A 17,027-nucleotide genomic window follows, 5' to 3' on the forward strand; every position below is an offset into this window, starting at 1 on the left:
TCTGCACGAACGAGCAGGCTAGCAGAAGGACCAATGCATGGCCATCGATTTTTTCCGGTCCAGTGGCTGGGTAAACGATGCGAACGATTGTAGCACGGTGGTTTTTACATTCTAGCACACAGAACGAAGACCAGAACATACATACAGTAGTCAGCTATGTCACGACGTGAACATCTTGTCTTTTTTGCCACGCTAATTTCCACTTTTGCCAAACGTGGTCGAATTGGGAAAGTTAGAAAGGTAAAATCCCGACTCTGTAAAAAGGTAATATTATGTGTAGTGTGTGCTCATCAGTTTGGCGTTGAATTTCTTGGCGTGCCGGTTTGATCCCAAGATCGTAGCAAAAGCTGGGGCGCGGATCGGAGGGAGAAAAGCAAGGTTGAATGCGTTCGAGATCCCATCTCCAATCGTAGCTCGCTAGCTAGCTGCGCTTCGGGACGAGCTAGAGACCACAGGAGGTGACAAGCCCGAATGCCTGATCAGTCTGGTGCTGCTGCTGCCAATGCAATCAGCACCGGCCCACCGATCGACTCTGCTCCACTAGCCTGGTTGTGCAAAGGCTTCACGTTCAATTCCGATCCGTGCGCAATCGGAAAATGAGCAAAGATTTCCAGGGACAGGGGCAGCATCAGACACAGAGACACCTGCCCGTACGCATGCTCTCTTGGAGCTTTGGTCGCTACCAGTTCTCTTCTTCCCCACCTCGAGCTCGCGCTCTCTCCAGGGCCCCAGGCATGGCTGGCCCCTAGCGCATACTACACTAGCACATGGCGGATCGAATTACTGCTGCGCGCGCGCGCGCGTCCATTAATAATGAGCCAACATGGCACTAAATTGCGGAGATCGCACGCTTGAATTGAAGGATCATATCGGAGCTCTGCACGCATGCCGTCCGGCCGGCCCGCCGGCGACGAGGGTCCGTTTGTAGGGGGCCTCCAGCCGCCGCGCCAATCATCGCCGGCGTCACGAACTCCGCCAGCTAGCTAGCTGCCGCCGGTTCTGATCGCGGCGAGCTGCTAGTACCTGCTAGCAGCTAGCTGCCGCTGCCAGCGTCGTCGTTTCTAGCTAGTGTACCCGCCGGCACGTAGTAGCTAGCTCTGAGCCTCTGAAGACTCTATATATGCCAATGGCAGCTAGCTACGAGCAAGCCATGCCTGCATGACTCGCGCACTAGCTATCTAGCCACCCTTGCACCGGTGAGCAACTAGTGCCGCACGCAGCTACATAGTATGACGCAGATGCACGCATAGCCTGATAGCCCTGCAGCTGAGAACCTCTCTCGTTCTAGCATTCTAGCGCATGCATGCGTACGTGCACTCCGATCCATCTCTCCGTCCGACAATATATCCTCAACCTAATCGATCTCTAGGTTTTGCAAGAGATCGATCTATCTAGGTATGCCGATTAAACCAGCTGGTCCGGCCAACCAAACAAATGATGCGCATGGATCCAGTATACATACATACATACACCGGGGCCGATGGAGGTATAATAGTATAATACTGCTGTATACATGTGTGAATATCAGGTATTCAGGCGATGATCCTCTGGTGGTGTTTGTATATTTAATTATTTATATATATAGATATAGGTATACCTGCACTGCACATTGATCGCACACAGCGCTGAGCTGACACAAAGCTGGGTCGCTGAGGGATTGTCCGTACCTGTGTTCGTTGATGACTGGAGGAGCAGCCGAGCAGTGCATGGGCATGTCATAATGGGATCGATAGACCGAGCGATCATCCATCGACCGGCTTTGTGTGAATTCTGACTTCGCCTGACGAGGTGAACAGTATTGTACAATATGACCAGACCATGCATGCAGCAGCCTTCGTCGTCCCAGAGGCCTGGAATTAATCGACCAATCGATGCAGCGCCTGCGTTGGCCGGAATGTGCTCGTCAGCTCGTGGCACCTGCCTCCAGACAGAGCAGCCGCCGGCCGCAGCTCACCATCTGAGTATCTGACGGTGCATCATGCAGTGAATGGAGCTCGATGCATGGAGAAAGCTACGGCAGCTCCAAACAAGCTGCTACCGGTCAAGGTGCATGCGACGGGAACGGGATCGAACAGGGTAGGTAGGTAGCTATCTAGCGCTGACGGCTGATCGCTCAAATCTTATCTGCAGGGCCTGCAGCGAAGAACTCAGCGCGCTTCTTCAATGCTCAGAATCGATCGGTCTGGGTCTGATGTTATTATTAACAAGGCAATATGCGATGCATGTTTATTATATATATATATATAAATATGTTAGCACAATGCCCGTGAGTTACTACGGATAATATAAATTTTATCCGGATCTACATGAGACCATCAAATTTATGGTTTTTTCACTTTGTACAGGCTGTGCCATGATCACGTGAGGTATTGATTGTCCGGGTTCCGATTGGGATTACGATTAATTTGCCTGGGTTCCGATTAAGATTTTGATTGATTTGTCCAGAATCGGATTCACGGAACAAGAAATTATTATTTGTTTTAGAAATAGTAGAGAAGAGACAGAGAAGAGATAGAGATATATCTGCTGCGGCCTGCATGCGGGCCAGCAACACGCATCTATCAAGGAAGAAGCAGCAGTTTACCGATTATATATCGTTGGGCGCACACGAACGACCAGTACACGTTTTGAACTAATACTAGCTGCTACAGTTCGATCAGATGCGCGGTACTCCTACGACGAGCCGTGTCTTTGGCGCGCGCGCCCAATTTTGATTTAATCGAGCTAATTAAGCGCGTGAATTAATGCGGCGTACTTGTGCTACATATATATATAGTGCATGGATTAGCTAGGGGTCGTACCAGGGTGTAGGGTTTAAATTATTACAGTGCCTCCAACATTGTATCCAGGGGCGGAGCCAGAATAGCTCTGCAGCCCGGGCTAAAATAGTGGGCAAGTGTTAGGTTGATAAAAATAGGCCGGTGCTAGTGTTCTTGATCTAAATACTACATGATGTATAAGAGAGCACACCCAACACGGACCTTGGCTCCACCCCTGCTAAGTCCTTATTTCTTTTTATAAGCTGGGGAGAACATTTTATCAAAAAAAAAGCTAGGAAGAGCATATATAGTTTAATTTATTGGATCATCGGATTATAATAATCCGACATGTGGATTGTTGTAATCAAGCTATAATCTAATGCCAATATAAATATATGTTTCAACTTACATGATGCACATATTTGGTGATCGAGTTTAAATAGCTAATTGCACATTTTGCAATTTATTGGACTAAAGTGATATATATATGACCAGACAAGTTATTATATGATGGGTGCAATTTACTTTATCCTTGTTACATGTGACATACTGACATTATTTGTACACTCATATTCTTGTTTAGATTTTTGAACAAAACCATGATGTAGTTTGAGTATTTGAGAGGTTATCTTGTGCTATCTCTTGTTGCCATGAACAATCTTGTATATACTAGCACGTTAGCTTTAGTGTTGAGAGCGTTCCTGTATGTACGTACCAGGAAACCCGGCCTGGTTAATTCTGCCGGTACCAGCTACCGCATGTACTAACAGTACGCACCATTAATCCCCTTGCATCAATAGCGCCGAAATTAATTTGCATATCCTTACTTGATCCCATGCCACGTTAATGCCACTTCTCCTGTGGTATATGGCGCCAACGATGTGGCCTCTAGATAAAGCAAGATCCCATGGTAATGAGTGCATCATCTATCATTAAGTGGCCTCTCTCTCTCTCTCTCTCTCTCTCTCTCTCTCATTTTGAAAAATCAAGAACGACATGCATTAAAGGGATGTGCTCAATGCATGGTGTATTTCCATGTGATTTAGTTTTTTTAATTTGCTTCATACAAAATCAAGCCCCGATGTTAGCAAGCCATAGAGTTAGCAAGCCATAGAGAGTGAGGAATCCTGGTAGCCGCTAGGTAACTTGCCCCACTCAGATAATTCCTACTAAGGTCCGGTTTGGTAGAACTGCTAGAGCAGCTTCTAAACTGAATCTAGAAGAAACTCTGCCAATAGTTTTATTTGAGAGAAGTGATGTTATGCTGATTCTGTGAGGTGATTCTCTAAAATAGACTAAGTTGAGAGGTGAAGAAAATAACTTCTCCTGATTCACTTCAAATAATGGATCTGTTTATCGTAAAGTTAATCTTGAAGAATCATTTTCAGCTAGTGAATCACTCCTATCGAAAAATCAGCTCCCGTAGAGAATCAAAATCGGATGGAGCTATACTAAATTGGCCCTAATAGCTCAATCAAACTGAGCCGTGGTTGTTACGCCACTATCACCAATTTATCTCGTTACTTCTGTTTGGACGTAATAAATTTGTTTAGGAGACATCTCATTCATTACCCAAACGAGTTTTTCCTGTATAAACACGAATTAATATTTAGACCATTTAATCACATCCTACACTACACCTAGTAGCTACCACTAGAGCCTGCCCAGTAGAATATTGAATGCCCCGGCCCCTTGGCTTGTCGTGAGACGTCAAATCCTCTCCCGGTCCCTTTCCCTCTGGATTTCACCGAATTCTCTTGCCCTCGCTCCGCTGATGAATGAATACCACTACTGCATCTGGGAGTACGCTGCACATGCATGTGTATACCTAGTATAGCACAGGGAAATCAATGCACGGTTTACGAGGGCAACGCAACTAGCCGCAGGCTATACGTACGTTTGGACATCGGTGGGGCCCAGTCGGTGTCGTCGTAATTAAGTCTGGCACGTACACACAACGTACGTACGGGGGTATGTGCGTGTACGGCCCAACGGGCACGATCATTCCCTGCAACCAAGCTGGCTTTGGTGTGCAGTGCAAGCGTACGTACGTGCATGCGTACAAGCATATGGCTGCTACTGCACATCTCTATCCAATGCAAAAGGGTATTCGGATCCAAAGAGCTAAACTTTAGCCTATTTATTTACATGCTAAATAGTAGGACTAAATATAGACTAATTGTTGATCCCATTACACAGATGATGGTTAATTGGTTGTTAGATCCCATTAGCTCTTGATTAGCTCTAATTAGCCCATGCATGCTTAACCCCATTAGCATATGCTAATAAACTTTAGTACCCCTATTTTGCACATCTAAACACCCTCTCATTTTGGAAGTACGGCCCCACTCCCACTTGAAAAGAACACAATGAGTGCGGCCCCACTCCTACTTGAAAAGAACAGATTAACCATTTGATGGGGAATTGAAGCTTACATCACGACATATTTTGGGGAGAACTAATTGACCAGCTTATTACCAGATTTATTTTGTATATATATAATTCCTTAATCAAAAGGTTTGGAAAAAGCGCGCAGACACACATAAAGCTAGAAAAATGGGCTTTCGTCCCTTCGGTTAGTACCGGTTAACTTTTGGTCCGGTACTAAAGTTTCCACGGAGGTATTTTAGTACCGGGTCCAAATTTGAAAGCCTCCGGAGTACCGAGCCAAGACACCCGCCGGTACTAAATGTCGTATTTTAGAACCGGCTGGTGTTTTGCCTCGGTACTAAAATGACGCGGCCATTTAGTACCGGTCAATGACACCACCAGGTACTAAAATACGATATTTAGTACCAGCCAGTGTTTTGGTCCGGTAGTAAATGGTCCTCCACGGGTCAATTCAAAAGGAATGCATCTCCCACCTAGTCACATGTGATACATAGGTGAGATGGTAAGAAAGCAACGCGCGAGGCTAGAGGTCATAGGTTCCCATTGTCTCTGGGTAGTGCGTTTAGTACCGGATGCTGCAACCAGTACTAAACTGGCAGCTATTTAGTACTAGCCAGACGGTACCGGTCGCCACAGCTGGTACTAAGGGGGTTTTACACCCGGTATTAGAAGTCATTGTCTAGCTGTGACACATTGATGAAATATTTGCCCGCTCGCTAGAAACAACAAAATTTTAGCCTCAGAGCAACGATGTGAAAGAGTTTTTCTTTAATGCCGAGAGTACCATGCACACATGAACGCACAGCAAATTAAACATTACTATCATTTCAATCTCATTAACATTTTTTAGATTTGGTGTCTCCTTTTGTTATGCTGCCATGGCAGCTATGGACAAAAGAACAGCGACAGTAACTCCCCGTACCATCAGCTGGTGGTAGCAGTGTTTGTTGTAATGATGATTTGCGATGATGGTATGGTTACATTAACTACGGCAATTATGTGTGGCAGAGTACATGTTTTGCCGCGGCAGCATATTTATTGTGTAGTTATGGACATCGCAAAAACATATATATTTATTGTGTAGTTATGGACATCGCAAAAACATATATAACTTTGCAATTCTCCGGATGGTTTCTATACCATTAATTACATTACCATATAGAAGTTTTTTCTTAGGCCTTCTCCAACAAGACCACTTCAGCTGCTCATAGAAATCCAACTCATCACTTTGTTTACATGGAAGAAAGAGAAGGTGAGGGAAGAGTGTGTACTATCTCTTCTTCAAGAGCTAGCTCATAGGGAAAAAGTGGGCAGCCCACAGAGGTTGTGTGACCTAAGATACTTTAAACAATATGCTATAAGACAAACCAATGGCGAGGTAATTTTTTGCTATCTAGGTGGCAAGCTTAGAGCCAGTGCACTAGCTCAACCATTGGAGACGGTCTTATGTGGCACTATAATAATGAGAGAGAGAGAGAGAGAGAGAGAGAGAGAGAGAGAGAGAGAGAGAGAGAAAGAGATAACAGAGAACGGAAGTAACCGAGCCTCATGCAAGACTTGGTTTCAATATGAAATTCAATATACTAGACACTGCACTACCAAATTTGTATTGGGAAAAAATTATGTCTTCATGATAGATAGAGGACAAATGTGATAGGTGGGGTGAAGAGACTAAATTTATTAGAGACCACAATAAAAAAAACTATGATTATAGAGTGTAGTTTCTAAAGAAAATATCTAGATATATGACAGTATAGACATCACAAGTGGATACTATGGGCTGGAACTACGTGCTCCAATAGTGCAAAGCAAGGAAACGCACTTTGTTGTCGCGCCAATCATTTTGGCCGGCCGGCCCGCCGTGTGTGAACTGTGAATTCCGAACTGAAGGGCCCTGCAGTGATTGCATGCTCGCTCGATCACAGTTCACAGCGCGACTGCACCTGCCTGCCTAGCTTCATGTGTTTCCGTTGCGCGCCGGCTGGAGCAGAAAAGCCTAGGCACGCCCCATCCCCAGCCCCTTGCCGGAGTCGCCATCACCTTTCTGATCTGATCAGGAAGATGGTGTGGGTAACATGACAAAATAAAGCCCACATGCATTATGCCCTGGCCCGGCCCACCCCGCCCGGCCGTCGTACCTGCTTCAAGATGTTACCATGTGGCCACGTCGTAATAACTCGTACGTACCAGCATTCACTGTACGCCTGCGCAGAGTTTTCACCAAAATGGCTTGAGAGAGGGCGTGTGTGTTTCACCAAAAGGGATTGGGAGGAGGGGGGGGGGGGGGGGGGGGGGAGCACCAACAAGTGAGTAACACCTAGAGCTCTCTCAAGCACATGGAGTAATGTCTCTTTCTCTCTCCACTGTCGTGGATCAAGCCTTTTTAACCACCCACAGGGACCCCCACGGCTTTACACAGTTTCCACACGCGCATATAGGTGCTCGTCGTCCCTTTCCTGTGCTCCGATCCAGCCTTGCCCTGCACCCAGCCATGAAGAGCAGCAGCAGGATGATGATGAACACCAACACGATGGCTGCGCCAACCAACGACGTCGACTTCTCCTTCGGGGCCATGCAGGCGCAGCCCTACGCCGGCTTCGACGCCGGCGCCATGGCCATGCCCAGCGTCGAGCGGCCGCTGCTCCAGCACCACCAGAACCACCAACTCTACGATAGTTTCGACCTCGCCGCCGCGGGCTTCCCCCCGTTCCAGGAGCCGGGCCTCCTCCCGCCCGCGAGCCTGCCACTGCCACCGAGCATGGTGATGGCGATGCCGTCGCCGCTGCAGCTGCCCCTCCCGGGCGTGCTCACGCCGGCGGAGGTGTACCCCTTCGGCGGAGCGGGAGGGGCGGCGGCGTTCCTGAAGCGGGAGGACGGGCACCACCAGCTCGTGGACGCCGGCGGCGGCGGGACGATCGGGCTGAACCTCGGCCGGCGCACGTACTTCTCCCCCGCCGACGTGCTCGCTGTGGACCGGCTGCTGACGCGGTCCCGGCTCGGCGGCGGCACGGGCGTGGGCATGGGCCTCGGCATGGGCATGCTGGGCCTCGGTCTCGGCGCAGCGCACCACCATCACCAGCACCAGCCGCCACGGTGTCAGGCCGAGGGCTGCAAGGCCGACCTCTCCGCCGCCAAGCACTACCACCGCCGCCACAAGGTCTGCGAGTACCACGCCAAGGCCGCCGCCGTCGCCGCCGGCGGCAAGCAGCAGCGCTTCTGCCAGCAGTGCAGCAGGTACGCGCGCGCCCCTCCCGGATCCCATCCCCTGCGTGCATGCTCGCTTGCTGCCCCGGGTCGATCACGATCAGGTACGGTGGCCCTGTGAAGTGAACACACGTGCCCCTGTTCTGGCCAGCGCCCTTCACGCCCGGTGGCTGACTGGCTGCCAACGTGTGCCGCGTCCGGCCACTGTTGACTGTCGAGACACCTTTATTTTCTCGTTGTCTCGCAATGTCGTTTTTGCCTTGTCACGTAACATGTGGGTGGGCACGATCTAGCACGTGCTAGTTGCGCGCTACTCTCCTATCCTGAAATACACAAGGCATTGCATTCTTTGTCGAGAGGACACGCGAGTAAAAGCAAAGCTCTGCCACATGCATGCATGGCATGGCATGGGCGCCCTGAGCACGATGGTGTCTCTAGCGTGTTGCACGTACCAGACGTAGACTGTAGAGTGGTCGTCTTCCTCTCCAAGTCTGGCTCACTATCATCATGCATGCGAGCATGCCACTGTTCCTCTCTCTTTCTACGGGCTATAGTGGTAGCACGTAGTGGAGTACGCGCTAGCAACAAGACAGTTAATGCATGCATGGAGCTAACGAGGAAAGTTGGGGGAAAAGGCTGCAGGCTGTCGAGTCAGCACTCAGCAGCTAGCTGCCGCTCGACTGACGCCGGCGATCGTTTCAGATGATGATGCGCGGCTCATCCCATCAGCTGTGATGAGATCAGATCAGATGGGCCGGGCCGGGCTGGGCCAGGTCTCGATCACATTTTTCACTTCACCACTAGCTAGCTGCATTGACCACTGCGCCACACACTCATCATTGCAACGGATCGTATATATATGCATATACGTAGTCATATACATACGCATGTACGTATGTATGCACAGGTCATGTGCATGTATAAATTAAATGCACCTGATGGTGATGTTCACATTTAATTTCTCATGGGGCTAGGTTTCATGTGCTCGCCGAGTTTGACGACGCCAAGAGGAGCTGCCGGAAGCGGCTCACCGAGCACAACCGCCGCCGCCGGAAGCCGGCCGGGGCACAGGGCAAGGACTCGCCGCCGCCGCCGCCGCCAAAGAGAGCCGCGGACACTTGCGTCGCGGCCTCCCACAGCAGCGATCATCATCACAAATGTAAGAAGCAATGATTGCATGATGTGCAGCAATAATAATGCTGATTTAAATTTACCCATTCTCATTCATAAATATAATACATATTGATTTATCACTAGCTAGGTCCTCTTGCTTTTCAAAAACGAAATCACTTTTTCTCTCACGTACTGTAAATTAGGCTTTCTCCAAGCTAGGTAGGAGTATACAATATTACACAAAGCTAGCATGTAGCACGGCATCGTAGAATCCAAACTGTTCAGTTCAGCAGTAGTACAGTGGATGTGCAAGCACACGTTACAACGTTCGACCAACTGCCATGCCATGCACCTACTGACCTACTACATTCTACTTCATCATGTATCTGACCTGACGTACATGCACTCATGCATGCGTGCATGGCGCCAAAGTTTCGACGTACTATACGTGTGGGATCACCTCTACTAGCTCCTACACTAGACATGTAGATGCCAGCCAGCCCTGCAGCTACTTGTGATCAGATATATGCATGCATCAATGTGCTCCGATCACCACTACACTTTCGCAAGCCTTTTTGGATGCTACGTACGTGCTGACGTGGCTACCGTCTATCATTGTGTGTACGGCGAGCAGGTGCGAGCGCCATGGCGGCGGCCAAGTTGACGGCCATCTCGCCCAACGGCAGCGGCGTCAGCTGCCTCGACGCCATGGACAACGGCCACTCGAGCGGCGGGGGCGCGGCGCCGACGGCCCTTTCTCTGGCGGCGCTGCCGCCGCTGCACGACGAGAAGGACGACGGCGGCGGCCTGGACTCCATGCTGATGATGCGGCAGGTGCAAGGCCGCGACGACGATGAGCATCGCCGCTTCCTGACCTCGCTCGTGATGCAGCAGCAGCAGCAGCAGGACCACCAGCACGACGACGGCAGCGGCGGCCACGACGGCGTTGGCGGCGGCAACATCTTGTCGTGCCCGTCGGTGTCAGATCACCAGAACGGCGGCTGCAACGGTTTCTTTGAGGTGGACTTCATCTAGTGCCATGCGTTCACGTACGTGAAAAAGGAGGAGGAAAAGCCTATAGCATCGCTGCATTATTATGAGAGATGCGTGACGTGACGTGAGAGAAAGGAACAACCTATTAGCTAGGTCAGTTGCACCACACACAGCAGCTAGCCTTTTCTTTTTACTGTATTAGTCCTTTAGCTATAAAGTAGTGTTGGGCTTTTTTTACTAGAAGGGAAATTCGGGTGCAGGTGTATTATTTTATTTTTTTCCTTTTGGTAAATGTACATTATGTGTATGTGTGTTAATGTACTAATTTGGGGTGTATGGTGCATGACTAGCTACACGTATGTTGTGTGTCTTGGGTAGCACTTCTTACACCGAGTCTTGACAGTTGGAACCACTTGCTTGTCCATGGAGCTTATAAATCTTAAAAATCAAATTAAAGCTGATGAAGTTTAACCGCTCAAAATCCGAAACATGAAAAAAAAATCTTTGACGAGGGTCAGATTTTGAAAAAGGTGCGTGTGATTTTGTAACTCTGCGTCTTAAGTTTCCCTTTGAGGCTGCATGCATCGTTGTATTTGTACTCTTCTTCTTAATGAAATACGTGCTCAATCACATTCTCGAAAGGTGCGTGTGCAACTGCTGCCCTGATTTGTTGAACTACTGGTCACAAAAGTAGAGTAAAGTCGATGTCATCATCACAGTACTGCAATCCTTAATGATCAAGAAACGTTCTCGTCCTCATTACTGGCTCTGAACACTGGATCGGAGGATTGAAAAAGCTAGACGCGCGATCTTTCACAGCGATCAGGGTGCATCTTGCGTATTAAATTAAAGTTGGGACCGTCTCGCATTTATTTACGGCGTCGCTGTAGCAGGAGACTTGTAATAAGATCAGGCACTATATATGGATCCAAATTAATAGGGAATTAAAGAGGAAAGTACGATCAAGGGGCCGGGGGACCAGGTGTAGCCGGAACGGAATCGGCCCATCCATGCTAGCTCCGCTCGCATGGATTCATTGTTGCAAGTTTAAGTCGGGGTGGCGGGCCTGGAGAGAATTCAAGAGGGGCTAGCTAACTATATATAGGACTATCTGCAGGATGAATTTAATTATACTAGCTAGTATATTACATCTACATGCATAGCTTGCTCTGGACAGTGTACTATGTGTGTAGAGAGGATCAAAGACATATTCGTAACTGCCATCATTTTGAATATCGACTTTGAATACTATCTTTTTACAGCATGGAAAAGTTGACAATGGCTTTCTTTTTTCGAAACAAGGCAAACACACTCATATATACATGCACACTTGTCTCTATGAAGGTGGTCACACATATTCTATCTATCTATGATCTTGAAACTGGATTGAAATATTTTGAGATTGACGTCGTCTCAATTCGTTGCCGATAATGGTGGGTGCGTCACCTATAGACACGTACTAGTTCCATCCCAAATTACAATTTATTTTAGCTTTCCTACATGCATATATTTTGCTATATATGCACCTAGATGTACATTATATATCTAGATACATAGCAAAAACTATGCATCTAAAAAAATCAAAATGAATTGTAATTTAGGACGGAAGGAGTAGTACCACTTAAAATAATTGTAAGCTGTAAATATAAGAACGAACTGATGGTGAGTCAGTACACTCAAACCTAGATGGACAAATTTCACCCTAAGAAACCTAATTAATAGACACCTAGTAGTAAATATAAGAACCGGCGTTGAACTACCAAACTCAAACCTAGATATAGCCAGATTTCACTATTAGAAACCTAACCAATAAAGCTACACACGGTTTGATAACAATATATAGCTATGTATGAACTTAACGGGATTGTGGAGTAATAATTAATGACTTCATCAGTTCAGAGTTACATGCGTGATGCGTCCTCCTCCTCTCATTCAGGTCTCGATCAATACGGTCCAAAAGGATATGATTTAAAGCACACAGGTTCGTTGTGTAGACTTAACCTATAGTTACATATATACCCTAGACTTGACAAAAGCTGGCGATATATACATGGACGCATATACATATATACATATATATATATGTATATATATATATTGTAGTAGATCGACTCGTAGGCCGTGCAAGCTAGAGCCGAGCCGACCATATGCAGAAGCTGCATGCGTAAGCTAGAGAGCTAGCTAGCTGCAGCAGCGAGGTGACACGGCGGTGGAGTACCTACCATTTAGCAGAATATATGTGTGGGGATCTACTCTATTCTGAATGAAGCGGGAAAGATGCTACACATGCATGGCTAGCTCGGGAAAACGGTTTGAAATCTAGGGATGCATGCCGCAAGCGGTTCTCTGTCCGTGAGCCTGTAAATCTACACACGTACGTCGCAACCCTATCTCTTCCTGTTTGGATCTACCCGCAAGCGGTTCTGGAACCTGAGGGATTCCAGAGCCGGCCGGACAGAGAAGGGCGTGGCGCTCGTCAGCGGCTTCTCCGAGAGCCTATGCTCAAGCTGTTCCTCGACGGCGGCGGCGTACGTCATCAGCCCCAGGGCCGTCATGGAGAAGCAGGCCATCATATCGCCGGGCCGGAGTACCACAAGCTCGCCGTCTTCGGCTGAAGCCGAGAAGAAGGGTGGGGCTATACATCACTTATGCTACAAATTTTAGATCTATCATCTAAAGAAAATTTCTCCGAATGATTAGCTCTAATTCAGCCCAATAGACTGTTTCGGCCACACACAACGGCTCGCACCCCGTGATTCCATACATGGCTCCTGATTTATTATGCATGCCACGTGCTATTGATTCCGCAGATGGCTCTTGATTTATTATGCATACATGCATACCGGATGCTATTGATTCTGTAGATGGCTGCTGACTTTAATATGCAATCACACGCATGCAGCCTATGCTTGAGTTGCAGGAGTAGTTTTTTCTTCTCTTTCATTTTCTTTACTCTTTCTATTCTTTTCCTTCATTCTTCTATTTTCCTTTTTTCTTCTAAACCTGCATATATAAAATCTTTTTCCTTTCTCCTTTTACTTATGCTTATTTTCCTTTTGTATTCTTATCTTGATTTTTCTTTCTTTTTCAAACTAGTTTCTACTTATTTTTTCATAATTTGTATGATTTGTATTCGTTTTAATGATTTGCAAGTTATTAAATATATATTTGATTGGATTAACTGCCATTAAACTACTTATTCATATTGAAGAATGATAAATTATAGTATAAAATTATTTGTTCACATTTAAGAGCGAGTCATACTTATTGTATACTAATTTATTTGTAGTGTAGATTCATAAATTGATGTGTGAAATTATTTATTTCCTTTGTATGCTAACTTGAAAGATATCTAGACCCCTAAGTGGATTTTGGTGTTTAGATGACAAAATACATATACCTTTAATCTCATTATCTAGCATGTGTGCAGGTGCTAAAGTTGAACAAATAAAACATATGATGAAGTACGACCCCTCAAAAGGAAATGAAAAGACGGTGGTTGAAGTTTACTCGAAGAGTAGACTTTTATTTTATTTTTTGAGTATAGAAATCCCGTACTATCAAGAAGGACTTTGATTTGCAGGTTTTAACTTAGAACTAGTGCTCAAGAGAACCCATACAAATACTTGTGAGCCATAAAAACCACTTTAAAATGATATTCTTGAGAGTGTCCCTAATCCGGAATGTCCGGACACAAAGTTCGGAGTATCCGGACATATACCCTGAGTCTTCGGGTAACTGTTTCCGTCATCATATTTCTCTGGGTCCGAAGTGTCCGGACCCCGGTGTCCGGAGTATCCGGATATATGCCCAGAGTTTCCGGACACCTCTTGCTCCAACGGCTAGTTTTTGGAGTCGGGGTATAAATACCCCCCTCCCCGTACCCTCAACAGTCACCTCTCTTGCTCATTTTTGTGCTGCATACACTACCGGATTCAGACCCTTTGCCGAGTGTCTGGGACACTCGGGAAAGCCCTGATTACACTCGACAAAGGCTTTGCCGAGTGTAACACTCGGCAAAGTGCACTGGGCAGCGATTATATCGGCAAAGACGTCTTTGCCGAGTGCCTTATGTCGGGCACTCGGCAAAGGCTTTGCCGAGTGTCAGGGACGGCACTCAGCAAAGAAAAGTAGCCGTGATGGCGTTTTGGGCCGTGACGGCATCTTTGCCGAGTGCCTGGGACGTGGCACTCGGCAAAGATCCACGTGGCACTCGGCAAAGTTTAGGTCACTTTGCCGAGTGCCTTTTTTATACACTCGGCAAAGTGTTTTTTTTAAGATTTTATTTTGTTTGTTCCCCTCCATTTTACACAGGCACATATTCATACAGGCATATTATTTGAAATTTCACATACACAACCAAATTCACCCAAGTCTTATCGTCACACAAACAAATTTACCAAAGCCTCATCATCACACAACTAAAATCACATACACAAGTTCACCACACAAGTGTTAACAACGATAAAGGTTCATTTGAAGTTCACCACACAAGTTCCAATGTCACATACGAAGATTTCGAGATGGTTGATTTGGAGTTGCCTGATTTGGAGATGGCGTAGCATGCGGATCATTTGATGCCGCCGATTGTCTCTACATAGAGAAGAAGAGATTGCATGTGCGGCAAGATAAATGACGATCATACATAAATACAACTTATCCCCACTCACAGGAGTAGAGTACGGATCAGGTGGTGGAGGTTGCGCGAACAGAGAAGCTGGCGGAGGTACACCCGTTGCAGCGCTAAGACTCTGCATGTAAGTAAGTACATCACTCATCCTTTGCTCCAACTCCTGTCGTTTCCTCATCTCTTCTTCGAAAGTATATCAAGCACCTTGTTTGATGATTCTGACAGGACCGAAAGTATATAAATGAAATCATTTGCTCACGTCGAAATTAAAAAACTAAGCAACATACTTATAAGCTGCACCATAACCAATAAGATACATGCAAAATATTTTCTATTTGAAGTTAGATATGAAGAAAATGCCATGAAAAATATTGTACATTTAAGATTGGAACTCCTAATGTAGTCAAATTGACAAGCCTGAGGTGAAGCGAGCAAATTGCAACTGAGAAGATCTGTGACAAGCTAGTAAGGTTGGGGCAAAACTTAATTCTAGCACAGTTATGTGGCGAGGACAAATAGCTTGAACCACAGTTATTGGAAAAGCAGAACATACCTAATGGCTAACATATAATTATGATAGCTGCATAAATTGATGTGCTAGTGAGAAAAAAAGGAATATGATCCCAAGGATTGTTATTCCATCTAGTTAGGAAACGTGCTTTACTTTTGTATGAACAAAAAGATGGAGGTAATAAACTTGTGTTTACACTTGTGCACTTCCACAGCAGAAATACTTCAATGATTAATTCAATTAATTCAGAACTGATACACATAGCAATCAAACCAGTTTAGACTGATACACATAAACTAATCAAAGAAGTGAGCATAATAGCATGTTTATTTATGAAATAATGACAGAGTGGTGCACTCATTCCATGTGTATGTATCAGTACATGTTTTTTTTCAAAACTATAAACAGAATATCCCCTAGGATAAGATTAGTGTCCCAGAGCAGTACCTGCGGGTGCAGTACCCGCGGCGGCCGGGGCGCGGCGGAGGCGCGGCCGGGGTGGCGGGCGGGGCCGCACGCGGGGCAGCAACACGGACACAGGGGGCGGCGGCGCACGGGGGGGGGGGGGGGGGGGGGGAGGGCAGCCGCGTGGGCCGCGGGGCGGCAAGCGCGGGCAGGGCCGCGCGGGGCACGCCGGCGGGGGCGCGGCGGGGGTCGGGGGCGCGAGCGCGGCGGCGGGCGCGGCCGCACGCGGGGCAGCAACACGGGCATAGGGGGGGGGGCGGCGCACGGGGGGTGGCGGCCGCGTGCAGGGACGGCCGCGGGTAGGGCCGTGCGGGGCACGCGGGGTGGTTGGCGCGGGTAGGGGCGCCCGCGGGGCTGCGGGGGCGGGCGGCGGGCGCGGCGGGCGCCGTGGCAGCGGGCGCCGGGGCGGCGGGGGCGGGCGCGGCGTGTGAGCGAGTGAGCGGGCGCGGGCGCGGCGTGTGAGCGAGTGAGCCAGTGAGCGAGCGAGCGAGTGGGTTAGATATGGCCCCTTTTTGCCGAGTGCCCCAGATCTGGGGCACTTGGCAAAGGCTACTCTTTGCCGAGTGCCCGGATACGTCACTCAGCAAAGAAATCTATTTTTTTAAAATATTCACATTCTTTGCTGAGTGCAACAGTTTTTATTTTTTTTTCACTTTTTGGCACCGAACTTTTTTGTTGTCATACTTAGATTATATGCAACATTATATGCAATTTGTGCCCATTACTCGAAGTGTTTGCTATATTTCGTCAATTTATTTCATTTTTATTGAATTTCTTCTAATTATTGAAATTTGAACTACAAGTCACACGAATAATGGAAAACAATGAATGAAAAAATGATATTCATATTATCGAAGCATGCGTTGAGACCTTATCAAGAAAAAACCAGAAATTTCAAACTTGTTGTCCACGAAACATGACGACGAACTTCTTGTCCAGTTGTTTTTAAAATGTATAAAAA

At 47.3% G+C, this 17,027-nt stretch overlaps 1 protein-coding gene across 1 annotated transcript; it reads left to right on the forward strand.

Annotated features, from left to right (window-relative positions):
- The first annotated feature begins 7,659 nt into the window (after window positions 1–7,659).
- On the forward strand, window positions 7,660–10,502 carry LOC112877853 (squamosa promoter-binding-like protein 5). The gene is made up of 3 exons (XM_025942230.1): window positions 7,660–8,384; window positions 9,329–9,513; window positions 10,102–10,502. Exons 1-3 carry the CDS (start codon window positions 7,660–7,662, stop codon window positions 10,500–10,502), a joined length of 1,311 nt encoding a protein of 436 aa, XP_025798015.1.
- Window positions 10,503–17,027: the final 6,525 nt, after the last annotated feature.

Source organism: Panicum hallii, chromosome 1 (assembly GCF_002211085.1).
Source record: "Panicum hallii strain FIL2 chromosome 1, PHallii_v3.1, whole genome shotgun sequence".
Lineage (NCBI taxonomy): Eukaryota > Viridiplantae > Streptophyta > Magnoliopsida > Poales > Poaceae > Panicum > Panicum hallii.

What these genes read in the sequence shown, in the direction of transcription:
- LOC112877853 (XM_025942230.1), top strand. Translation starts at nt 7,660, where the DNA reads ATGATGATGAACACCAACACGATGGCTGCGCCAACCAACGACGTCGAC. An exon ending in TTCTGCCAGCAGTGCAGCAG is followed by an intron (nt 8,385 to 9,328) that starts GTACGCGCGCGC and finishes TCATGGGGCTAG; the next exon opens with GTTTCATGTGCTCGCCGAGT. An exon ending in CAGCGATCATCATCACAAAT is followed by an intron (nt 9,514 to 10,101) that starts GTAAGAAGCAAT and finishes TACGGCGAGCAG; the next exon opens with GTGCGAGCGCCATGGCGGCG.